General features: G+C 40.8%; 1 protein-coding gene across 1 annotated transcript in view; it reads right to left on the reverse strand.

The window, feature by feature from the left end:
- Nucleotides 1-234: 234 nt before the first annotated feature.
- LOC117826591 (phospholipid phosphatase-related protein type 5-like) overlaps nucleotides 235-10,853 on the reverse strand; it is a 10,903-nt gene continuing 284 nt past the window's right edge. The window contains exons 2-5 of the mRNA XM_034702760.1: nucleotides 9,438-9,570; nucleotides 3,084-3,334; nucleotides 1,666-1,842; nucleotides 235-246 (exon numbers count right to left, since the gene is read on the reverse strand). Coding sequence (XP_034558651.1) covers nucleotides 235-246; nucleotides 1,666-1,842; nucleotides 3,084-3,334; nucleotides 9,438-9,570 — 573 coding nt within the window. The remainder of the gene's footprint in view (nucleotides 247-1,665; nucleotides 1,843-3,083; nucleotides 3,335-9,437; nucleotides 9,571-10,853) is intronic.

The raw sequence follows: 10,853 nt of genomic DNA on the forward strand, positions 1-10,853 counted from the left end.
CTTATTTCAGTCCTTTCACCTGGTAGAGGTAGATACTAGCTATTTATTAGCATTAGCAACATGCTACACAGTTCAGAGATTCAGGTTTAGTCCAGAGCACCTTCAGGTCAGACATGTGGCTGTGTCAAATGAAGTCTGAGGAGCATTTCTTGATTTGAAAATTGATATTGTCACGCGTCATGTTGAGTCATTCAGTTTAATCTGTGGGGTTGAATAAATGTAATCTTTAACACGTCAGCTGTGAGACTGAGCAAGGCATAAAAAAATCACATCTCATGAGTGTTCATTAGGAACTTTACCCTTGAACTACGTGCGTTTCGACCGGTGGACACAGGGTCTAAATTTAGTTCAGGAGTAGATAATCTCCCCCCTAAAAAGCCCCTGCTAGGGGGGTAGTACTTTTCAAAGGTCCCAGGAATTTTGGGGGGCAGGGCCTGCAATGCTGAACGTGTCTGATTGGTAGATTAACCACAGTGTTTTTATTCCTCCCTCCGTCCACAATAACATCACACACATCTGTGATTCTCTTGATTTCTCTTTCTTTCATTAGTTTTTATTTGTTCTATCTTTTTTGTATGTGTGTGTACTTTTCAAAAGAAGAAGCTGTGATTCTCTTGATTTAGCAGCTTGTAACAGTAGTCTTCTCTCAGCCCACCGTGAATGCGTCTCTCCCGGTGTTACGGTTTTAAAAGTGACCCTGTAAACTGGAGACCTTCAGCTGAACGTGTCAGTGTTTGTGGAGTTTACACAGCTGTTGAAACACAGAGGGAGTTCCTGGGAATGCAAACTAGTTTAGTTTATATTAAGATTTCAAAATATCCTCATCAGATATTTAATGATCGTCTAAAGACGTTTATGAGGGATGCATCCGGCTGAAAGTCTCCAGTTAACAGGGTCGCTGTTTAAACCAAAACACCAGCCGATCTCTGCCACGGCTTTTTGAGTTCAGAGGATTTTAAAGCCGTGTTGAAACGTCTTTGCCAGAAAGAAAGAAAGAAACGTACTTTATTAATCCCCAGGGGGGGAATTCTATTTTTTTCACTTGTGTTGGGTTTTTTTTCGCCATGCTACATGCACAGTTTTTTTATGTATATATAAATACAATCACGCACAAACACATGCAGTGGACATGCACTTGGGAGAGATGTCAGAGCTACTCGCGCTTATCTCCTCTCACGTGTTGATTCAGTGAATCCATCTGTGATGAAATATAGCACCATCTAAAACAGCACCAGCTGAGTCTCTTCATGCTAACAGGCTAACTGTTGTGTTGCTCATAATGATACCTGCCTGTCCGTCTGCTTCTATGGTGTCATCTGTGATGAATGGCATTCCTCTTTGTTTTACTGCCCTCTACTGGTCTGGTGGTGTAGTGCATTTACTTATTTTTGCTCCATACGTCACTGGCCTGATTTAGACAATCTACCTGGGACTTCAGCCTGCCGTCGAGATGCAGACAACAATGGGGCACAGGAACCTTTTAGTTCAGGGGAAAGTAGTTCTGGGGGCTAAAAGACCCCGGAACTCTTGGTCGAAATGCACCTTAAGTGACTTCACATCAAGTGTTCTCTGTGGGCTGATTAAAGAAATAAATCTGACTCATTAGTAATATTATTATTCTTCACCGTAGCTAACACAGCTCATAGGATGAAAAAAAATACTGACCAGAAAGACAGCAATAGCGCCCCCTATGGCCTGTCCTGCAATCACATCGCTCCAGTGGTTTCTGTACTCAGCCACTCTGTTGATGCCCGTCAACATGGCCAGACCGACCAATGAGAGGCTGAGGAGGGGGCCGGTCAGACGCCCCCCACCTGAGCCCAAACAGGACATGATGTACATCTGAAAACAAGAAAGGTTATCTTAGTTCATTCATCTGGGAAAAAAATACTTGAAAAGGCGGGTCTTTAGCCTCTTTCTTGATCAATCAACCAATCAATCAGTCTTATTTATATAGCGCCAAATCCCAACAAATGTTCTCCTCAGACTCTTTCCAAACAGAGCAGGTCTAAATCGTAATCTATGTTCTATTATTAACAAAGACCAAACATCAAGACAGGATCAGATCTAGTCCCATCTAACAGACAGGACTCTGATCTCATCTAAATCCACCATGAGCAGAGCACTTTGCAGCATTTAGCAAGTTACAGTGGCAAGGACAAACTTCCTTTAACAGGCAGAAACCTCCAGCAGGACCAGACTCATGCTAGACACACATCTGCTGAGACCGTGTTGGAGAGAGGGATACAGGGAGATGAAGAGAGAGAGAGAGAGAGATGATAGTGGTGAGATGGATCGTAGTAGTTGTAGCAGCTGGAGTCTGGCACGTCCACAGCAGCAGAGATCCAGGGGAACCTACGAGACAAGATAGCTCAGGGACTCCAGAAAGGTCTATGATTAGTAACTTTAATGGGACAGGAAGAGTTAAAGTAAGAGACAGGCAGAGGGAGGAGAGAGGGGGACAGACAGGATCCCAGTGGGTCAGTCTTAGCCTATAGCAGCATAACTAAGAGCTGGTCCAAGTCTGATCCAGCTCTAACTATAAGCTTTATCAAAAAGGAAAGTTTGAAGCCTACTCTTAAAAGTAGAGAGAGTGTCCGCCTCCCGGACACTGACTGGTAGATGATTCCTAAGGAGAGGGGCCTGATAACTGAAGGTTCTACCTCCCATACTACTTTTAGAGACTTTAGGTACGACCAACAGGCCTGCATGTTGGGAGTGTAGTGTTCTAGAGGGGTAATAGGGCACTATGAGCTCTTCAAGATATGAGGGTGTCTGATCATTAAGGCTCCAGTCCCCCGTGACTCCGAACGGGATAAGCGGTCAAGATGATGGATGGATCACTCAGCCAGCCAGCCTCAAGTGGACACTCGAGGAACAACAGTTTTTAGTAGTCCAGGGTGTATCCCTCTGCTGGCTGGCTCTGGTAATATGTAATGTGTTTTATGTTACTTTATTACAGCTTTTAGTAATTACCTTGAAATCCTTGTAGTAATGGTGTGAGTATGAGTGCATGTAGTGAGAATGATGTTTTGAACCTGATCTGATTAAAGCTTGAGTCAGGAGTCTGAGGAAACACTCACAGAGAGGTAAACAGCCATGAACACACTCAGCCCCGCCTCTTTACACGGAAACGTCTTCCTGCTCCTAATGATGTCATCAAGGTCACCCATGCAAGCATCTGATTGGCTGATGAAGAGTGCCGTGTCCTGGCAGCCGAGAGCGGTGTAATTAGGCCGACAGACAGACAGGAAGTGAGGAGCCAGATTTCCTGTGATCAGCTGACCTGCATTCATGAAGATGTCTGTCGTAAACAGACCAAAGGCATACACACCTGCGGAGAAACACACACACACACACGCACACACACGCACACACACACGCACAAACACACATAAAGATTATAACAGTCTGCAGCAGGTAAACAGGCTTTTATGTCTGTAAGATCATCCTTGTCCCCGACAGGCTCAGGTTGTTATTTTAAAAGAACATTACTCTCTGAACCCAGATTTACCAACACAGATTAGAAGTATTGGTTTGATGGAGTGGACATCTAAGGGCCTGTCAAACTTTACACATCTGATGGTCTCCGACTCCGTTAAGTCTTTCGAACAAATCAAGGCTGATTTTAATATTCCCCACAAAGATTTCTATAAATATCCCCAAATTCGTCACTTCGTGGGGTCCCTCTTGAGGACAGGCAAGTTCCGCATGAGACTGTCAGAGCTGGAAAACATTGTAATTCTGGCAACATCTCTTAAAGGACTGATTTCCAAGATCTATACTTCACTACTTTATTCTGATTCTTCAGGCTATGACCCTCTGAAGTTGTTATGGGAGTGCGATCTGGAGGTGACATTTAACCATGTGGACTGGAACAAGATTTGTAGCAGGTTTTTTCCTACATGTACCTCAATCTCTATTCATGAACAGAACTTTACATTTTTTCACCGAACCTATTACACACCCGTTCGCCTCCAGAGAATGTTCCCTGACACTTCAAATCTTTGTTCTAAATGTAACATTCATAAAGGTACAGTTATCCATTTGTTTTGGTCTTGTGACCGCATTCAAACTTTCTGAAGGGAGGTTCACTCTGTAATCCAGAAGGTGATTGGTAAACAGTTTTCGCCGACTCCCTCTTTCTGTCTACTTAACCACGCTCCAGACAATTCCTTCGACTCGGACACTACATCTTTGTTGACAATTCTTTTGTTTCTGGCTAAAAAATGTATCTTACTGCGATGGTCTACTCCCCAGGCCCCTTCGGTTGACATGTGGATATCACAGATCTCTGCTCTTATTCCTCTCGAGAAGTTGATTCATGACCTTAATCAAAAACCAGACAAGTTCTGGAGGATCTGGGAACCACTGCACTCCTTCTTGCTGAAGACATAACTTATCATCTGTGCCCGGAGGATGAGGACTGTTTGCCCTTTCATTTATTTCTTACATGTGCTCTATGTTTACCTGTCTCCTGTCGTCTTTTCATTTACTTATTTTTCTTGTGTATATGTACAGCGCAGCGCTCTGTTAGTTTGGGGTGGGACTTTTTATGTTTTCTATGTGTTTTGTTTTATTTTGTTCTCATGTTTGTGTTTATAAAATTAAAAAATCAATAAAAAAGAGTATTATAAAAAAAAAGCACATTTAGCAGAAAACACTGGCGAAAGCTTCTTTGGGAAACTGATGTGCATTTTTCAGAACCAACTAATTAAACGTCGAGTATTCTTTGAGTCCTATGAAATAAAAAAGTCTGCTGATGCTCCCAAAAAAAAACAAGAAAAAGAAAAAAGAAAATTACAGAGAGGATCCCTGCAGAGAGAGGGCTTTATGAGGAAGAAGATGACTTAAACCATACACAGCTGTTACATCTCTCTCTCTCTACACACACACACACACACACACACACACACACACACACACACACACACACACACACACACACACACACACACACACACACACCAAACTGATGATGATAGGAGTTTAACCCCACAGGACACAGGTGTTGTTGGCCTACCTCTGTAGTAACTATCAGTATCTCATTTATAATTCTATGAGAACATATTTCATCATTATAACAAGATGATGCCAGAAAGTATTTTATCAAAAATCTGAGATTTCCTTTGAAAAGTCTGACTGTTGTCATCTTTTCATTTGGCATGTTTAGGCTGAGAGCGGACCCAAACACAGACAGAGCAGGTGAACAGATCAGAGACATCAGAGAAGATCAGATGATAGTACTAATTTATGTATTTTTGGTTTAACAATGCAAGTGAATCACAATTAACTTAAAGGTCAAGAACAGCTGCTGCCCCTGCCTTTTTCCTCCTGGCGGTGCGACTTTAGAAGGACTGGCCAGAGGCCTTCATGTGAAGCTAGCATCATTCATGGTGAAGATGTCCAAATTGTTGACTCTTACAAGTATCTGGGAACTGTGTTTGACTCTGACCTTAAGTTTGTTCAGAACACAGAGTCGATAGTTAAACATAGTCAATAAAGGATTCACTTGTTGTAGAAGCTGAACTCTTTTAGTCTTTCGGAGGGCGTCCTATCTTGTTTTTATCTTTCTTTTATTGAAAGTCTTTTAACATTTCCCTTCATTTGCTGGTTCAATGGATTGTCTGTAAAGGACAGAAATAGTCTGAATCAGACAGTGAAAGTCTTCTCCAGGATTATTAGAGTCCAGCTGTCAGCTGGACTCTGGATTAGAGTCCAGAGTCAGCTCCCTCTGGAAGAAACGTGTGGTCCAGAAAGCCAGAGGAATAATAGATCAGCCGGGCCACATTCTCTCCTCTGACTTTTCTCTTATGCCCTCTGGGTGGTGCAATTATTCACCCCCAAGGAAAACCAACAGAGTCTCTAACTCATTTATCCCTTCAGCTATCAGCCTGCTAAATGCTGAGAGGTAAACTGGAACTGATTTGTGGCTTATGCTAAATTTGGAGTCTCAGGTTTGTCTTACTTCTTAATGCATCTTTGACATTGTATTTATTGTATTTATTGCTGATCCTGCTGATCTGTTGGCACTGACATGTGAATGTGTTTTTCTATATGCTGCTGTGAATGTTTGCATTTGTTTGTTTTTGTTCCCTAGTTATTTAGATTGTTTCAATAAGGCAGGGTAAACTGTAAACTGAATTGCCCTTCGGGGATTAATAAAGCCATCTGAACTGAACTGAAACATGGTACAGGATTGTGTGGTGGCAACAGGGTGTGGCCATTTTAGTTTTAATGGGATGTGTCACCCCTGGCCTCCCCTCTGGATACACTCCTGTTAGTATGTTGGGGGAATTTCTCCTTCACTATTAAAGGCTCTTGTCTCTTGAAGAAGAGGAGTCAGCTCAGGCTATCACAATACATTAGTGCTAACGATCTTTAACATAAATAAAATGTTGATATGGTGCTAAATTATTTATCAGATTTGCTTTTTTTCATATGAGCCAGTGAGAGCCCTCAGGTCTTCAGGTAGTGGACTTTTAATGGTACCAAAGTAAGAACTAAGACCCACGGTGAGGCAGCTTTTTATCATCACGGACCACGTCTGTGGAACACCCTACCTGAAGATCTGAGGGCTGCACAGAGCATCAACATTTTTAACAGCAAACTCAAGATCGATCTTTTAAGTCTCTCTTTTAACTGAGTTTTATTCTTATAAATGACTGTTTTGATGTCTTCCAATCAGGATTCCGATCACATCACAGCACAGAGACCGCTCTAGTCAAGGTCCTCAATGATATTCATTTAAACACAGACAATGGCAAAATTTCAGTTTTGGTATCACTTGATCTTAGTGCTGCTTTTGACACAGTTGACCACAAGATACTACTGGACAGACTTGAAAACTGGGTGGGACTCTCTGGTGCAGTACTAAATTGGCTTAAGTCCTATTTAAATGACCGGGACTATTTTGTGTCTATAGGTGAATACACATCTGAGCGGATGAAAATCGTATGTGGAGTACCTCAAGGATCCATTCTGGGGCCTCTACTATTCAACATCTACATGCTCCCCTTAGGTCAGATAATAAGAAACAACCAAATAAAATACCATAGCTATGCAGATGACACACACATTTACATCACCATATCACCAGGGGATTATAGTCCCATACAAACACTGAGTAAATGCATTGAACAAATCAATGACTGGACGAGACAGAATTTTCTTCAGTTAAACAAAGAAAAAACTGAAATGATTGTTTTTGGAGGAAGAAAGGTTAAAGGTTACTGCTCAGCTCCAATCGGCACAGATGAAATGTTCAAACCAAGCCAAAAACCTTGGTGTAGTCATAGACTCAGACCTTAATTTCAGCAGCCACATTAAGACAATTACAAAGTCAGCCTATTATCACCTTAAGAATATATCAGCAGGATGCAGAAAAACTCCTCCATGCATTTATTTTTAGCAGACTAGACTACTGTAACGGGGTCTTTACAGGACTCCCTAAAAAGTCCATCAGACGGCTGCAGCTCATCCAGAATGCTGCTGCTCGAGTCCTAACAAGGACCAAAAAAGTAGATCACATTACTCCAGTTCTTAGATCTCTACACTGGCTTCCTGTCTGTCAGAGAATAGACTTTAAAATCCTGCTGAAGGTTTATAAAGCACTGAATGGTTTAGGCCCAAAATACATTGCTGATCTGCTACTACTTTATGAACCACCTCGACCTCTGAGGTCATCAGGTACTGGTCTGCTTTCAGTCCCAAGAGTCAGAACGAAACATGGTGAAGCAGCGTTTAGTCATTATGCACCACATATCTGGAACACACTCCCTGAAAGCTGTAGGTCTGCTCCAACTCTCACCTCTTTTAAATCAAAGACTAAGACTTTTTTATTTGCCACTGCCTTCCTATCTTAGATTATTTTAACCCACTTTAAATTAAAATTTTAATGTAATTTTTAATATATTTCTAATTTTCCTTTTCTTTTCTGTTTTATCATATTTGTCATTTTAATTGTGTTATTTTATGCCTGTCTGAATGTTTCCAATGCTTTTAATGTTTTAATGTAAAGCACATTGAGTTGCCCTCGTGTATGAAATGCGCTATACAAATAAAGCTGCCTTGCCTTACCTTGCCTTATAACAGTTTTATTTCAACTCACTTACTTTATTTATTTAATTATTATCTAGTTCAAAATTTAGTCACTTTTTATTTATTTTATTTTATTTCACCTTACTTTATTTATTTATTTATGTATTTATTTATTTATTTTATGTATTCATTTGTTTATTTAAAATATAGCATCTTATCTACTTTTAATGGTTTAATATTTTTGTGTTTTATTATCTTAGAAATGTATTTTATTTTGGTGAGTTTAATTTCCTGTGTTGAGTTTTAACATCTTATGTTTCCTCCAGTGATTCCTCTATAAGATATCATGAGAGCGTTTCCTCAGTTCGTTCAGCAACTTATTTTTTGTCTTTCATTTATTTATTTATTTTATTTTCATTGTTATTATTATTTTTGTTGCATATATTGTTTTCTTAACCTTAGGACTGTGGGGTGGGTTTGGAGTCGGGGCTGGGGTTGGGATTAGGATGGGGGTCTTTTTATTTTTATATATATATATATATATCTTTCATTTTTTTATTGATTCTATTTGAAGTTGTTTTAATGTACAGCACTTTGTGTTACAGTGTCATTGTATGAAAAGTGCTTTATAAATAAAGTCTGATTGATTGAGAGTCTGATAAAAATAAGCATATGGTTGAACTTTGTATAACCACTTCATCGTAGGGGGCGGTAGTGGTTCTTTACGCTGGTTGCCACCTGCAGCAACACAGAGGGTAGGAGAAGAAGCAGCAAGCTAGCTAGCTTTCCCCGCAGTGTGTGGCTTCTACTGCGGCACAAATCATGTCAGAGGAGATGACAGGTGAACGGGAGGTACTCTACCTTAACACAATAAAGAGTTCCTCACGAGTTTGGGAGTTTTTAGGATTTTGTAAAAAGACAGGGTTTTTGTGGACACGTAGCACAGAATCACACACAGAGCATCATTGACTTCTTGACATGATGACATGTCAAGAAGTCAATCGTCTTTATTGGTTAAGATTATAAAGTAACCTGTCGCTCAACCCTTTACATGCCTCTCCTTAATTTGAAGCTTTTTCCATGTTGTCCATAAATATCTAAATCTGATCTCATGACTGCCCTGGAGTGTACGACTGCACATGTACAACTTACAACCAGACCCAGTGGAAACATTCAGTGGACCAATCAGTGACTCTAGACACAGAACATTTGTATCTACACTCACTGACATTAAGATATTGATCTCACTCTCATAACATTATTAGGATTATATTTCAAACTAACGTTCAAATCCTACTCTGTGCAGGTCTGTCATTCTCAAGGTGGGGAGTGGTGGGGCGGCGCCCTCTGCTGACCAGCTGATCTGAATGTTTCATAGTCATGTTTGTGGTCATTACCGAGGAAACGGAAGGTCCTGCGCACCATGGGGTTCAAGTAGCAACAGTCCCCCATCACCACGGCCTTCTCCTGGTCGTACAGGTTGTTGGAGTTGTAATGAAGGAGGAAGATGATAAGCTCTACACCTGAAACCTGAAGAAAGGAATGAAAGATGATCACTGAACACCTGTTAGCTTCTCCCATTGACCTCAGGAGTAAAGACTGAACCAATGCATCTCTATACTCAACACATTATTCACATTAGGTTACCTGTCAGGTACACTACCAGGCAAACGTTTGGACACACCTTCTTATTCAATGGTTTTTATTTATTTTAATTATTTTCAACATTGTAGATTAATACTGAAGACATCAAAACTATGAAATAATCTGGTTTTGCCATAATCTGGATTACAACAGTAGTCAAATAGGGCTATCCATTGTGTACTAACCCTACCTCTGAACAACACAACTGATGGTCTCAAACACATTAAGAAGGCAAGTCATTCTACAAATGAACTCTTGACAAGACTCATGTTCATTAGAAACCATTCCAGGAGACCACTTCATGAAGCAGACTGAGAGAATACCAAGAGTGTGCAAAGCTGTCATGAAGGAAAAAGGGGGCTACTTTACAGAATCTAAAATATAAAACATATTCTGCTTTGTTTAACACTTTTTTCTTCATTACATAATTCCATATATGTTCTTTCATAGTTTTGATGTCTTTGGTATTAATCTACAGTGATTATAATAATTACAATAAATACAAACCCTTGAATGAGAAGGTGTTTCCAAACCTTTGACTGGTGTATGTCAAAACACAGAACTGGTACTGGATTTATTTAGCTCTGCAGACAGAGGCCAGTCTTTGCTGGAGCAAAGTGTGCTTCCGGGGCCGGCCTCAACGACTTCAGAGAGAAACATAACTTGATAACTTTTGAAACAGTGGACAGGTCCCCCCAGGTCCCCCGGCATGTCTTGTGGGGGCTCCACAGTTCTGCAGGTTGATGGTGTCCTCTGAGGGCGGAGGATATAAGACATTTGTTTCTAAGTGTGAGTGTGAGACACTTTCATTCTCAGTTTACTGACGTTAACAACAGCATCACCTTTAATTTGCTGCCAGCTTTCCTCATATTAAAGTCTGGATTATACTTCTGCCTCACATTGATGGAGTAGACTCTGCACATAGTCTGCGTAGCCCTGTTTCAACGCAGAGGCCTACGCACGTAGTCTGATGTGCTCCACCAAATGTGACTATGCACGGAATGACGTGGATCACAAGCCCTGTGATTGGCTCCAAGGTGTATTTAAAGGGTTATCAGGTTATGGGTGACTACATGCTGGTAATGTGAAGTAGTGCAGTATGTGAAGTGGTCTGTAATGACAGAGAAAGATCTGAGACCCCTGAATAAAAACACACCTCCAACACATTT

Source organism: Notolabrus celidotus, chromosome 15, assembly GCF_009762535.1.
Source record: "Notolabrus celidotus isolate fNotCel1 chromosome 15, fNotCel1.pri, whole genome shotgun sequence".
Taxonomy (NCBI): domain Eukaryota; kingdom Metazoa; phylum Chordata; class Actinopteri; order Labriformes; family Labridae; genus Notolabrus; species Notolabrus celidotus.